Below are 16,215 nucleotides of genomic sequence, written 5' to 3' on the forward strand. Positions count from 1 at the left end.
CGAACATGGCCCGAATGACTCGGGTCATGTTCGGGCCAAAATAATTGATAGGGTCTCTCGGCTCGAACATGGCCCGAAGAGGCCCGAGGATTCTCGGGCCATGTCGAGGGTCGTATGAAAATGAAAACATAGATTCATTTCGAAACAAAATGGCTGTTGGCTGGAAGTCTAAATACATGTTGCTGATGTTTTGATGTGGTTTTTAGTAGTTTTGAAAGTCTTTAAAGCTTGTGAATGAGTTTTTATGGTAAGTTGATTATGTGTGTTTGCCTGGGTTTCCAAAGTTCAGCAAGTCTGTCAACAAGGGTTCACACACAGACTGTTTATAACATTCTGTGTCAGACTAATCTACCTGCACCAAGCTCTATAATTTGCAATTGTGTCTTCGAAGATTGAAGAAACTTTTAATGAAAAAATAAAGTTCCCAGTTATTCTTCCTTTTTTACGCGCGCAGCGCGTCTCCTTTGGTATAATGTGCGCGCGGTCGACTAAGTTCCTATATATCGCTCAACCACTTTCAAAATTCAGACTTCGTGTATGACTACATGACATCAATTTTCGTATCAATTTTTAAATCCTCAGATCACTCCGATCGCAAGTGAAGGATCCTCAGTGCTTTATATTTTAAATAATGAGATTGCTCAAAAATGCTCATCCGTTACCATTAGTTACGTAAAGATGACTTGTTGCGGACCGATGACCAATGACCGAAGCAATTTCTGTTGAAATTTGTGGAATTTTCTCCTCCGAGAAATTTCCACAAGGACCATGTTATAATTGAATATAGAATTTTGAGTATCAATGCAAAGAAGCTTGTATTCAAGTCAAATTTCTTCATACCTCATCAACAGTAGACAGCACCAAACAAACAGATGGACAGGGCAGCACCAATCAACAGGACAAAGGGAAGTATAACATTTTGTATAGCTATATTCATCTACAACATTGCCCCTTGATTTTCCAACTTGAGGGTTGTTGGCCTTAACTTACCTAGGCTAGCGCTAGCAACACCCAAAAGACCAGTATACTGTACAACTAACAAATAAAAGCAAAAAAGGGATTTATACAAAATATATTTTGAATATTTACCTGTAGCTGTATCATCACTCTCAGTTATAAAACGCATAATAGTTGTATTTGAATTTATTAGCTAACATAAGCGTTTAAATGTGGAAAACTATTAACGTGAACTATTAACTTTTCCTTTGTATGCGTTTAAAATGGGGTAAACTTTTGTGGTGGACTATTAACTTTTCCTTCGCACGAGTTTCAAATGGGGAAAACTTTTGTCGTGAACTATGAACTTTTCCTTTGCATGCGTTTAAAATGGGGAACACTTTTGTCGTGAACTATGAACTTTTCCTTTGCATGCGTTTAAAATGGGGAAAACTTTTGTCGTAACTATTAACTTTTATTTTGCATGAGTTTAAAATGGGGAAAACTTTTGTCGTGAACTATGAACTTTTCCTTTGCATGCGTTTAAAATGGGGAACACTTTTGTCGTGAACTATGAACTTTTCCTTTGCATGCGTTTAAAATGGGGAAAACTTTTGTCGTAACTATTAACTTTTATTTTGCATGCGTTTGAAATGGGGAAAACTTTTGTCGTGAACTATGAACTTTCCTTCGCATGCGTTTAAAATGGGGAAAACTTTTGTCATGAATTTGGTGATTTCTTTCAAAGTGCGTTTAAAACTTGGAAAACTTTTGTCGTAAATTATGACTTAGGCGTAGATCACAAATAAGTTGTGTTCGCGTCGTCCGACCGACTCACTTTCTATCTTAAAAATCCGACACTTTTCAGTCGGAAAGTGGGAAATCTATCGGATTTTTTACCAATATTTTTCAAAGCATTTTATACATTCATCGTTAGTCGCCGATTGGATCATCCAGTGTTAGTTCAAAGAAGCTTTCCGTCCGTAATTTTTCAAAGATTGTTTGCGTTAAAAAGCGCTATGCGACTGTTTTTTGCAACCGTGATATGTAACAAAGATCATAATGCAACTAGTGCGTTTGAAAATTCTTGCCGCGCGAACAAACCTATGTTCAGGGCGCATTTATTTTTCCGATGATTCTAGTGCTGACCGACTGCCTAGGTTCAGAGCGCACTTTTCCGACGATTTTAGTACTGACCGACCGACCGACTCACTTTTTGGGGCTGGAAATGACGCGATAACAACTTATATGTGATTGACGCCTTATGACCTTTCCTTCGCATGCATCTAAAATGTGGTTTACTGTAATACTTTTGTCATGAATTTTCCTTTTTTGCATTTTTTTGGAAGAATGAAATCGTTTCCCTGGTTTGAAAGTTTTTTTCTTTTTGGCATTAGGTGAGACCAAATTAATGGTTCTGCAGGCCTGACCGACCCTATTTTTTCAAAATAGAAAAGTAATAGTATTGAATTTGCAACTGAACAAGTTGAAAATTTTAAAATGTATTTGTAAATTCATCTCAAAACTTAAATGAATTCAAAATATCACAATGAAAATGACACAAATATCATTCATCAATAAAGAGGAAAGAGTCTGGTGCTTTAAATTGTCACAAATTTTTTAGATCTTGACCTTCTGATCCTAGATTTTCAGAGATTTAGTTTTATTATATACTGACTTGCTGACCAGGTATGACCCATATTCTTCAGAAGGCCTTCCTGTATTTGTGGTCCCTTATTTAAAAAAATTATATTTTGGAAATAGACCTTTTGCTATGTTACGATTTCATATTAAATAATTAAAAACTCAACATTTAAACATTATTCACTAATGTATAATGAGTTAAAGTGGATTTTAAATATTATCATAAGTCTGCTTGAGTTTTTTTTCATTAAGACATGACATTGCGGATAGCAAAAGGTCTGTACTAAACTTTTCTTCCTTTTTTCAGCATTTTTACACATGATAGTATTCAAAAAAATTCATCTCTCAGAAATTTTGATATTTTCCTTGGTTTATTGTAAAACTTTCTCCATTTTGTAAAGTAAAGGTGTAAGGTGAAGCATGACGCTACAGATCAAATCTGTGTTTTGTTTTGTTTTGACTGGACTCACCAACCTTTATGATTATAAGGGTACAGTCTGTTTATTGCGACAACTCTTTAAATTCAAGATCCTCTGAGAGTGTCTAGTGTTTTCATCTTACTTTAATATACGGCGTTTGTTTGTCATTCAATTTTTTTGTTTGCAACTTGCAAATCGAGGAGGTTCTGGGTCGCTTCGCAACTTAAATTCGTGACATTTACGGCTTTTTTTTGTCACTCTCACATGTCTTTGCTATGCAAACAGAGTGGAGGAACGTACTTAAGCGTTCTGGAGCGCGCGTAACCCCTTTTTCTAAACATTGATTCCCTTTTTCAGTTTGAAGTTCATTTTTATTAATTTTCACGCTTTTAGCCTGAGACGTCCTATCTCATTTACACTGGGTGACGAATACCCCATGCAAATGATCACCCCGTTCATTTGCCAGGATGTGCCTGACTGAAAATTAAATACAATATTATATTTGAGTAAATGAGAAAATGATATTATCTAGAATTATAAATTCAAAAAAACTTACTTAATTAATTACTGATTTCGTAATATCCCAATGATCCTTTTTATCCCAATGATCCTTTTAAAGCAATGCTAAATCAAAAGCATTTTGATGCAAAGAAAAAATAAAATGTTCAATAATTTGAAGCCGCGGGTCCGCCATTTTTATTTACATGTTCATTTTGTTTTGGTTTCATGTAACGAATTCACCAAAATTCGTGCGTTTTTCTAGCCTACCCGCACTCCTTCAAGCCCGGACCAAAATTTCTTTTTGTTTTTTGAAAAAAAGTCATTAACGAAATATTGTTTGAATATGGAATAACTTTGACCCAAAAAACCCTTTAGATCTCAAAGAGAGTGAACATTCTATGATTATTTATCCCTTGGAGGTACTAGATTGAACTTTTTCACATTTAAACTTATTTTGTTTGGGGTTTGTTTGTCCCGTGATCCGGAATTTTCAAAAAACTAAAGGAGGGGCCGTCATCCCGGCCACCAGTTCTACATATAGAATTCCTACGACCGCGCATTATAAATTTTGAAATAAACAAGGCGGCTCCGTGGTGATTGGGCAAGCAAGAAGTGCCTGAAAGAAATCTGTGATATTTTTGGTGAATTAATCATCGTTATTTTGAAAATGTGAATGGTGTCTGTGTGAATTATTTGACCTTGGATATTTAGTTTTATGTATTTTTATTTTTTTGACTTTTTCTAGTTAACTCAGATACATTCACAACTTCAACAAAACATAAATATGAGGGAATACAAGCTTGTCGTTTTAGGATCTGGTGGTGTCGGTAAATCTGCCCTGGTAAGGACAGTTGTTGTCTATACAATATATATGTACAATGTCCTCCTAATTGTTATATTTGTCTGATTTGCATTTTAACGCAAGAATCTTGTGTCTTTTTGACGATTTGTTTTAAAACAACAAAATCATCATTTTGTCTGTTTTATTTTGTTGACTTGATTTCTTTTTAGTGATCATTTAAAATATCTATTCTTCCCGCAACTAACCTTTTGTTCGAAATAAAATTTTGACAACTTCTAAAATTCAGTATAAAAGATAAAAAACCATAAAATAAAAACCTTCTTTCTTGGATGTAACTGTATTTTGATAATAATTGAATTAGAGGGTCTTGCTACGTACCGTAAGTTGGTCTAATATTGACATCCCTCTTCTAATTTCGACATCCTTCTTTAAAGATAGGAATAATAGAAAGGTCGTAATCACTGATGGACTCCTCAACTGATTGCTCAGCAAAGAAAATTAGTTTCAATCCGCGATTCTGACCTTCCTATTATTCCTATCTTTAAAGAAGGATGTCGAGATTAGAAGAGGGATGTTGACATTAGACCGCTTACAGTATATACCCGGATTCAAGCTAGGATGATGAGTTACTATTAACATTCTTAAGTGAAAATGAGAAAAAAACTATGTACACCAAAAAGTTTCATCATTATAGTGGCTTTTGCACTATGTACACTTTCCTAGACAACGATCACAAATATCTTAATTTTGCATCCTCGTTAGGTCTAAAAAGTGAGTAGGTTGGTCGAAAAAATTTTCAGGTTTTCTTAAACTTGGTTTGTGGTCCCTTCAACCGCCTGAAGGGCGTTAAGTGAGGCGAAGAAAAATGTTCAATAGCCAGCCAGCTAAAATGACACGTGTTTTGCGTGGTTTCAATTCATGACCTTTGACACAAAATAGCGCATGTAATGATAAACAAAGTTAAAATGTTGCGAATGCACTAGAAATCGCTCGCAAAAAATAAACAATAATAAAATTTTTGAGCGAAGGTAACGTTGACTCAAAAAATCTGACAAATTTACTGACTCCTCGACTCAATTTTCAAAAGTCAGTTGGGTGATGTGAAACGAAGATATTTCATTTGTCATTGCCACCCTATGAAAAAGCATAATAAACACTATACCATAAGTTGGTCTGATATTGACATCCCTTGTATAATTCGGACACCTTTCTTAGAGATAATATTAAAGGGAAGGCCAGAAAAAATTGTGTTTTCTGAGAGGTAAAAGTTTGTTTTGAAAAATTTTGGCCGATAAAAACAAGGAGAGAGGGGTCTGAAGCTTATTTATAAAATAAAAAATTTGAATGTTTTTTGTCAAGGACCTCTTAACATACTAAGATATTAGACTCGTTATTACCGTCAACTGCTCTAACTTGGGACGATTGGTCGAAACATGGGACTGGTTGATATCTGGTCTGTATTTTCACTTACTGTTAAATCTCTTTGACAACAAATTTGTTTTCGTGTATTTTTTAATATGCCGTTCATTAAATGAAATCAAATGACTTTGGAGGTTCGGTGAAATGGTGGCCGAATTGCCGTCCCATGTTTTGTCAGATAGTCCCAAATTAGAGCATTTGACGGTAGGTCGTAGTATACTAAGAGGTTGTAGTATGCTAAGAAATTGATGTCTAAGAATCCTAAAAGTGTGACGATTTTCTCAGTGATTTTGTATAGGTTCTTTTCGCAAATATTTTTACTGCAGTTTATGATATTTGGGATAGAAATAATTCAACCAACATGTTGAACACACAGCGGTTTAAAGAAGGGTGTCAGAATTCAATGAGGGATGTCGACCTTAGGCCAATTTACGTGAGTAAGTTGGACTAATGTTTACATAAGTTGGTCTAATCCGATTCTGTCACTCTTTTTTAGAGGTAGGAATAAAAGGAATATCTGAATTAATGATTGAAAAAAAAGTGGATTGTCAAAGAAATATAGTTTTGATCAGTGATTCTGACCTTCATAATTCCTATCTCTAAAGGCAGATTTTAGAATTAGATGAGGGATGTCAACATTAGACCAACTTATATTTAGTAACAATAAGAGAATGTCATGCTCCAAAAATTGTGGAACCATCGCTAATTGATCATTTTTTAAATGATAACTACTTTATGATAAGGCATTTGACTTAATGCAAAAATATTTTTGTTATACTAAGTCACTGAAAGTCATGATGTCTGAGATTTTGATACCAATCTGGAAGTGTAGGTTTCTGAAAATATTTGTTGGTATTTGGAACTTTCATCATAAAGTGGATTATTAACTAAAACTTTCTATGTTCTGAGATTTCCTAATTTTGATATGTATTATAATACAAGATGGACTCTAGTTAAAGCTAGTGCCATCTAATGCATATTTTACTATTATTTGTTTCATGAATAAATTTATGTGAAAATAAGAATTATCCTTCAACTGACAGTATATTCAGTCTGTTTATAATTCTTAATGGGTTGAACAGTTTTTGAAAACAAAAAGCTGAACATGTTAAAAATATATTCTTTAGAGAAATGTGTGTGTGTAAAGCTAAAAACAGGATAATGCTTTTATATCCGTTGTGTTAATGTCAAAAAAATGAAGTAGAATATTAAATCAGAAAAATTCAATGAAGTTATTGTCATGGACACTTTTTATTATCATAATAATAACACTGAATAAGATCGATTATTTCAACTTGAAAAGAGATAGAAAAAGCCTTTTTAAAAGGATATGATTTAATTACAAGAATTACGATATTGATTTAAGGATGGCAACGACAGGAAGTGATATCATGTACATTGTTTTTGTTGTGCAGCAGTCATACTACTTCCTTATAAATTCCAAAACTGTGACTTGTATTGCAAAGCATTAGATTTAAAATTACTTTTCTGTTTCTTTTTACAATGGATTTCCCTTCTAAATCGTAGTGTGATGCCCTATGATGTCATGTTATATGTATAAAACAAGATTTTGTAAAAATAAAAGTTTCCTTTCTAAATCCACAACAATTAAAAGATCTCACGATGTAACTAAACTTTTTGAGCCTTATTGCCTGCATTAAAAATGCATGATGATAAGAAAACCAAAATATTAATATTAATATTAATTAAGTATAATTCAAATCAAATTTTTCTAAATACTAATGACCTAAAGGCCAACTTCGTCATCATCATTTGAATTGTACCATGTACATACCTCTATAAACACCCAACATCGCCATAAATCTAAATGAATAATGCTTCTTGTCACATCATTAAAAGATTCTTAGATTAAATTTTAGGTTTTTGGACCTACCTAAGGTAGTCCTTTAAATTAACCCTTGTCCGTTCGTTCGTCCGTTCGTTCGTTCGTTCGTCTGTTGCCAGCTTTTCTCGGGATCGGCTCATTAGTTTTTTCTAATTTTTTGCACAATGATGCAAAATGGCAATGCCCAAAATGTGACGGAGCCCGATTTTCGAAAAAAAAAATTTTCCGGCCGAAAATGGCGGAAATATGCCGGAAAAACTGGTTTTTCGGCATTTTCTCGAGATTTCATCATTAGTTTTTTCTGATTTTTTGCTCAAAGATGCGTATTAATAATGCCCAAAACATGGCCTAGTCCGATTCTTGAGAAAAAATTTTTTCCGGCCGAAAATGCCGGAAATATGCCGGAAATCGCCGTTTTTCTGGATTTTCATTGGACTTTTTCCATATAATTGGTTGTTTTTTCATTCAAAAACATTATTAATAGCAATGCCCACCATCAAGCATGTTTCAATTTTCAATAAAATTGATTTTTGAAGCCGGAACTATTTTAAAAGTCGCCGGAACAACCTATTTTCGCCGGAAAGACAGTATTTCTTGAATTTCTCGAGCTGTACTTTACATTTTTTTATGAAATTTTGTACACTGATGCAATATGACAATACCTAAAATGTGACGGAGCCCGATTTTCGAAAAACATTTTTTTCCATCCGAAAATGCCGGAAATATGCCGGAAAAACCGGTTTTTTGACATTTTCTCGAGATTTTATCATAAGTTTTTTCTGATTTTTTGCAGAAAGATGCGTATTTGCAATGCTCAAAACATGGCCGAGTTCGATTTTGGAGAAAAAATTTTTTCCGGTTGAAAATGCCGGAAATCGCCGTTTTTGCAGATTTTCATTGGATTTTTTCCTTATATTTCTATGTTTTTCACACAAAAACATTATTGATAACAATGCTCACCATCAAGCATGATTCAATTGTCAATAAAACAGATTTTTGCAACCACAACTTCCTATTTATCATTTCCCTACAACCCTCCCCTCTCCCCCCATCAACAATCAATGATGAATTTATTGCGTTGTGTATTTTCGCTAAACGCTATATTTTCTGACTGATTTTTTTCATTTTTCTTTTCGCATTGCTATCTAAATTTCATCATCAGGTAGGTCCATTCAGCATGTTGCTTGTTAACTTTATAAAGTTGTTCTCCAAGGTGTTTCAGCTTTTTTAAGGTTCCTTGCCTAATAAATCTCAGAAGAATGTCACCAATTGGTATTCTCAATGTTAAATGTTTTTTCATTTCTAGACTGTACAATTCGTCCAAGGTATCTTTGTTGAAAAATATGACCCCACTATCGAAGATTCATATAGAAAAGTAAGTGATTTTTCAAAGAATTATAACTGTAGATCAGCAGATGTCAATGTAGTCGATATTTGTTGATAATATATTTGATATTTGATATTTTGTTTAAAGATTTATACAGTATGACTGTCCAGACTTAACGAATATGTTTGCAGTTCAATGCCCTTTTGTTGTATTATTCTGAAATCAACAAAATATCCTGTTATATTTTCTAAAACCTTGTTGAAGTTGGTTTTAGATTTATTTTGTGTATATATCTTTCTGAATTTTTCTTAGTCTGAGCACCATATTAGATGTTTCAGTTTTATTGGTTCATTTTAAGAAATTGAGTTAATGTGAAAAATATGATATATTGTAATTCTTTCTTTTAGCAAGTTGAAGTTGACGGTCAACAAGCAATGTTAGAAATTTTAGACACAGCTGGTACAGTAAGTCAAGATTTTTCTTTTATCTCAATTTTGTTTGGACAAATAAAAATACCTAGATTTGTATATATTAAAAATGGATAAGGTTTTGTCTTAGTATACTCAACCACAGCACAAAGCACAATTTTTTGTTTTTGTTTGAAAGAATCTAGGTATTTCAAACAATTTTCTCGTAATCTTTATGTTCTATCAATTCCATGTTTCAAGCTTCAGTTTTATCAGTGAAAATACAAAGGCTTTTTTTTACCACCTTTATCTATTCCTTTGAACAATTTTATCTTCCAGGAACAATTCACAGCTATGAGAGATTTATATATGAAAAATGGACAAGGTTTTGTCTTAGTATACTCAATCACAGCACAAAGTACGTTTAACGACCTCATGGATCTGAGGGATCAAATTCTACGCGTAAAAGATACCGAAGATGTAAGTTTTATTTATGTTTTTATTTTATTTTTATTATTATTATCACAGTTTTGTCCAAATTCTTACCTCCAGTGGATTGTCACAAATATCGTGAATTTTGGCCCTTTTCAAGGATCAACAGGATATCGATAATATCTAATATTGAGATTAGTTGTTTTGAAAAGGTACAAACTATTGAAAAGTTGTATTGAGGAGGAACTACTTTTATTTCCAAAAATGGTGACATTTCTTAATTCATTTCACTTTATTGGAATGATTGTATGTGCAAGAAAACATCTAAACATGGTCTTATTTTCCAAAAAAAATTGTTTCCAAAAAAGATTGTTATTGTAATTTTATGGGTTGTAATAAAGGGTTTTCATCAAATTTTCAAACAATATAAAATATTTCATTTGAAAAAATGTTTACAATTTAAAAGAATTATTAGGTTGTTTTTGTTTTTCAAAACAGCAAAACTTTCTGACAACGCTAGCAACAGAACCTTTTAATTTGGACACAGTCATCATACAAGTTATTATATAACCTCAACTAAAACTTAACTCGTCAATTATCTGTTTCGATAAGTGAAAAATTCTTGAGGCTGTTATCACCAGGTTATTATCTTTTAATTGACACAATAAACGATCGTTAATTGATGATATAATCTTAAGTGTGTTTGCTGCCTCTGTTTTCAAAGATATTTTCTGTCCTAAATTATTATGTACTTTATTTATGAAATAACGTTTGATTACAAAAAGTTCATATCTAATCATCAGATGATGAAATAAAATAAAGAAAAATTTGTAAATTTTAATGTTCATGAAAGGTTAAAAAATTCTTGTTTTTTATGCCAAATGTAACAAACTTTAAATACAATAACAATAAGCTCATATTTATGAAAACCAATGAGCTAAGGCAAAGGAGACAGGCTTACATTGCTTGTTTAAAAGGGACCGAGCTAAACAACATCAATTTATACTGACAATCAATTACATATTTTAAACATTTTTAAATGTATAAAAAACTACCTACAAAACCTTTGCGTTCTATTTTTAAGCCAATCAGTAGAAATTTTTGAAAACCATCAGTGAAAATTTCAAGTAATTTTTTGTGACCGTTATACGGCCAAAATACTCAATTTTGAATTCAGTTTTAAAACTCAATATTTAAAAAAATTTACCATGTGTCAGCAAAATACCAAGAATATGTAAGAAGGTGGGTAGAATCAAAATTCTCTTCGCTTTATGATAAGCAATCCTTTAGATTAAACTTTTCATAGGGCATCCAAGGGGTCTTTAGACAAATTTCAAGTCCTGTCATGGGTATTGATTGCTGTAAGTGGTTACCAAGCTGGTGAAAACTCAAATTCTAATCAGAAAAAACGGCCAGTGGTAGAAGTGCTTGGAATTTTGTCTGATATTTATGAGTCTTTATTAACCCTGGTAATAGTGATTTTTAAGTATCCTTGGTATAAAAACATGGAAAATTTAAAAAAAGTCAATAATTATTAGTAATTATTATTTCTCTTTCATGATTCTCAGGTACCCATGGTATTAGTCGGTAACAAATGCGATCTCGAAGATGAACGAGTAGTCGGTAAAGATAACGGACAAAATCTCGCCAAACAATTCGGAAACTGGTATGTTAAGTTTATATTTTTTCCTTGGACTTTGTTCATGGATTCTGGTTCTGTATCTCTCTGGACTGTAATGGAGCTATTCTATTGGTCAGAAATGAAACCAGTCGCAAATTTGACCAATGAAATTGCTGCTTTTCCTTTCAGAACAATACCGAACTGGGAGGTCTGAGTATGACCAAACAAATACTTTCCAAAAACCCTTTACCAAATGCTACTGTCATGTATAAATCACATTTTTCTCGAGATGGATACATTTGAGCTGGTCTGACCTCGCTCTGATTGTTTTAACCATTTGACCTATTTATACGTAAGATAAAAAAAAAAACAGATCACGAAGCCTCATAATGTTTCTTTAGTGATTGAATCTAAAATCAGCTTTAGAAGCTCTATCATCATGATTTATGCAAATCCTTACCAAACACACTAACAACGCTAACAAACTTTCATTCACAAAGCGAGTTGACGGCGCCTTTAAAAACAGGTTTTGGTGACTTTTTTGGTGACTTTTTACGACAACCATCATATCGCTTGACATCAGCATTCGATCCAATCAACACACAGACTAACCATGCACTTTCACCCGACTCAAGGACAATATAATGGACTGTTGACATTTTTCCATATTTATTGGACCATCAATTTTTCATTGTCATTTTTGATACCTTCTAATGAGGTTGGTATTGTACATTACTCTTTATAATAATTCATATACACCCAAAAAAATAAAATCGTCAGCCAATACACTATATTTGAAACTCTTTGTATTTGGGCTCTTTAGAGTTCTGTGTTAGGCTGATTTTCAACTTTCCCAAAGGTCAAATTAGAACTTCATTCATTAGAGCCAATTAGAACAACTTGGCAACTAATGATAATTAATTTGCAGCTTCTGCAATTTAAATCAATTAAACAACTTTTTAATGGAATTTTTCCACTTTTGTAATATCAACAAATGTATCAATTTTGTGGTTTCGTATAAAATTTATCTGAACTACCTTTTTAGCTACTATTGAAAAACTGAAGCATTGGTTTCGAATTTGAGATACTATTTCATATCTTTTATATTCAGTGCCATAAAACAACACCATGACACCATCTGCTTACAATACAACACTGCACTACTACATAATATATCCTAACTACTTTACTATAATACTCTATAACACCATGCATCCATTCACTCCAACAGATTATAACTGTTTTTGCACGGGTTCATTCAGTAATTCAGGAATCATTTTCTGACCATTTCTTTCATTTTGTAGGTAGGTTTTCCAACATTCTAGCTTTAAGATAAATATTATTTTTAAATTTCTTCTTAGTACCTTCATGGAAACATCAGCCAAAATGAAGATTAACGTTAGTGAAATGTTTTTCGATTTGGTTCGACAGATTAATCAAACGAGTCCAGTGGAGAGGACACGAACACGATCTAAAGGAAAGAAATGCGTCATTTTGTAAACAAACTGTTTGGAGAGATTCAATATCGAAACCATGACTGTTTTTGGTCTCTTTCAGCATAGATGCTTTAACATGAACTATGGTGCTGGGTTAATCTTTGAATGCATTTCTATTCGAGTGCCCATAGACCTTGTAACCGTCGTGATGTTTTAGGTTGCAATGGTGAATAGGCTATTCATGGTCTGGCCAGTTTATGGGTTTACTTTTGTTATGATTCATTGACGATTTCTGGAAATTTTGTTACCCCGAATTACTTTAATCAAAGGAATGCCTTTTTTTGGAAAATATTTATTGAAAAAATTGTGTATAATATTATCTTTCTTTATTCTAACAAAAAACTATTCACTTTAGATTTCTTCGCTATTATTATTAAAGCAGTATTAAGGTCTGATTCTGTCTGATTAAACTAACTTTAATTAAAAGTGTTTTTTTTTTATCTTACTTCATATTTCGAATCAGGTTTTTAATTCTTGACTTATTCCTTATCAGTTTTTTTTTCAGTAGAATCTTTGGTTCGTCACTTCTTTTACATTAGATAGATCATTTGTAGGTAGTTGCAATTTTATTTTAACAGATATTTTTATTCATCCAAAAAAATCATTAACCAAAAACCATAAATCCAACAATTGAACCGTCTAAAAATTATGTCTTAAAATTTAGGAGACGTCCCATTTAGTCCAATAATTAATGTAAACGGACTATGGTACTACAGAAGAGAATCTTTGATGTCTCCTTAACTTAGAAAAGCTTAAATTTATAGTGTGTTTTCAGGAATTTTACTGTTTGCAGAAAAATCGGTCAAAACGAAATATTCTTCATTAAAGAAAATTTCAAATAATCTTTTCAAAAATATCGTACAGTATTCATGATATGCTCCGTTGCAATGTCTTCTAACATTGCATAACGTACCCAACAGCGGATTGGTTGTAAGTAATGTATTGACTGTTTTTACATTATTTACAACCAATCATCTGTTGGGTCCGTGATGTAATGTCAGATGTCAGAAGACATTACAATGGTGCATATCATGAATAAACAGAGCTCAAAAAAAATGACGAATTAAAACCTTTTTTTTTGGACATATTATAGAGTGTCGCAACGTTTTCGTCTGTATTACACGGTCTTCTCGAGGTGGGATACGGGATATACAGGGTCAAACCGTATTGGTGGCGAGGCTTGCCTTCTTTTTTTCTCAATCGAACGCGAGGAAGACAGGATACGGTATATATCTCACCTCCACGTGATGTCTTTCGACCAATGAAATCGCTAGAATCTTACTGATATGGGATAATTAACCAAATATGTGTTTTCCTCTTTTTCAGTACTTTCCTTGAAACGTCAGCCAAGATGAAAATCAACGTCAACGAAATCTTCCACGATCTTGTCCGACAAATAAACCAACGTCAACCAGTTACACGCCCAGGAAAGAAAGCGTCCGGAGGGAAAAGTAAATGTGTTTTGCTGTAAAGTGAAATTCTTTTGTTATCTTTTTCGATGCTCATATTTTCATTTTTGGTTGTTACTAACACTCTCACCTAAACGTTAACAAAAGTTAGCACCTTCATCATCCAATCAAAAAAAGAAGTATGTCGGGCGCCAAATGATATTGGTTGAAAAGACCTTCAAATGAGAAAAAGGTATTATTAAAAAGATGATACATAGCTTTGTGGGTGGAAATGGTTTATTTTGATACCGTACAGTACCTAAGCTGCACGTTCTTGATAGTCAGAAAAGTTATACTCACTAATAGATAATGACGCTATAATGATAATGATGATGATAACATTGGTATAATGAATTTTATGTTTTTATTTTTTTATTTTCCACTTAATATGTATAAATACATGAATGTTTTCTTGCCTAGTTTTATTTTTAGGTCAAAGTCTAATTGAGATTTACGAGAGCTCTTCAATCCGATCTACATTATATTTGTTTTCATAAAGAATTCTTGATTCATCCGCACAATTGGTATCGTTTTTGTGAAAGCTTTTCTTAACGTACTTATAATGTTTATTTTTTCTCGCTTCTTTGAAATTGTACTTTTGTCGCTAGATTTATGTCAAAAATATTTATTTTCCCAATTTATTAATCCAAAGTGTTTTTGATGCTCATTCTTCTGTTTTAAACTATTACTTTAATCATCGGAATAATTATTGCAAACTCAGGCATGGGTTTTGCTCTGTTTTTTTGGTTTTTGATAAGATGACGAATGAAAAATTAACTCCAGTTAATTCTATATTATAGGTCGAGTAATTCTTACCATGTACTCATGTTCTTACGAAGCCCATTGTATTAATACAATGTATGGGACTATGTATTTGAGACAACGAATTTTTAGACCGGTGAATTGCAAATTCTTCGGGCCTATGATCGACGGCCCTAAATTGGACCACTTCTCAGGTTAAAATTTACCGACCCTAATATGACCTAAAACTAGTGCCAAACGCCCGGTTTGTTTTGGGCGGTCCAGTATAATACATTACGTCAAGAATATCGTAAATACCCTATTATGTGCACATTAATTGCAATTGATCTGAATCGTAAGTGGTAATCATTAGCATTAGTTATTTCTTAATACGAAGATAAAGAAGTCTATTAAACTGAACAGTTAACTATATCCATTACTATTTCTTTTGTCTTGCGTTAATACTCTATAGTCATAACTGTTGTCTTAATCTCACATTAATGCTCATTATGAGAGTCATTTTAATACGGGTCGTTTAAAAACATTCCATTCCTTTTTGTACTTACCCGCTGTGATCGATAATACCGTTAGTAATGACACACTGGGCTCAGATTTTCTTCTTTTTGCTTGCTACTCCCGAGTATGTTTTTTTGTGTATGAAAGAATACTAGGTCTGTAAAATACACAATCTTTGAAAACATTTATATGTGTGGTAAGGGCCGGGGTGGGGGGGTACTTAGGCAAATGGAGGGTACGGTATGTGCCGCCCTTAAGCGTACCTTTTTTGGACTTCCAAAGTCCCACTAAGGGTCGGCAAAATCTGAAAATCAAACTTTTTACCCCCTGAAAGATCGAAATTTGGTCAGCATCGGTCAAATTTGTCCCGCTAAGGGTCGTAAAATTCCCAAAGTTTCCCTTTGTTTTCTCCTTTTTAGTCCCGGCAGCCGGTAGTAAGGGTACAATGTTCCACCCCGAATGCTCTTAGATCGGATGGCCAAAAGTTACCTTCATTTTTTTATTTTATTTTTTTATCCACGGATCGTTGATAGTCACCTTTCCGGGGGTTTTGTTGTTTGGAATTGCTTAGGTCAGGATTGCTAGTAACGGCTTGTCACTGTGCCGGGTGCATACTCGGCACCTTGGGCCCCGCAGAGTTGCTAGTAACGGCTCGAATTT

The 16,215-nt window shown here is 33.2% G+C and overlaps 2 protein-coding genes across 4 annotated transcripts in view; one reads left to right on the top strand and one right to left on the bottom strand.

The window, feature by feature from the left end:
• The window catches only part of LOC136800098 (gamma-tubulin complex component 6-like), a 53,043-nt gene extending 49,324 nt beyond the window's left edge, over positions 1-3,719 (bottom strand). For both annotated transcript variants that reach the window (XM_067056719.1, XM_067056712.1), the window contains exon 1: positions 3,556-3,719. The gene's annotated coding sequence lies outside the window, so the exon portion shown is untranslated. The remainder of the gene's footprint in view (positions 1-3,555) is intronic.
• A 489-nt stretch (positions 3,720-4,208) lies between these two features.
• Positions 4,209-14,943, top strand: LOC136799977 (ras-related protein Rap-1b-like). Of its 2 annotated transcripts, none has more exons than XM_067056612.1 (6): positions 4,209-4,341; positions 8,874-8,942; positions 9,302-9,358; positions 9,641-9,781; positions 11,302-11,399; positions 12,716-12,940. In XM_067056612.1, the coding sequence occupies exons 1-6, from the start codon at positions 4,285-4,287 to the stop codon at positions 12,852-12,854; spliced, it is 561 nt and encodes a 186-aa protein (XP_066912713.1). In that variant the 5' UTR covers positions 4,209-4,284; the 3' UTR covers positions 12,855-12,940. The 2 variants fall into 2 exon arrangements, with proteins under 2 accessions (XP_066912713.1, XP_066912706.1); XM_067056605.1 differs by lacking the exon at positions 12,716-12,940 and adding an exon at positions 14,177-14,943 and having other exon boundaries at positions 4,211-4,341.
• Positions 14,944-16,215: the final 1,272 nt, after the last annotated feature.

Source organism: Clytia hemisphaerica, unplaced genomic scaffold (assembly GCF_902728285.1).
Source record: "Clytia hemisphaerica strain Z4C2 unplaced genomic scaffold, Clytia hemisphaerica genome assembly, whole genome shotgun sequence".
Classification (NCBI taxonomy): Eukaryota; Metazoa; Cnidaria; class Hydrozoa; order Leptothecata; family Clytiidae; genus Clytia; species Clytia hemisphaerica.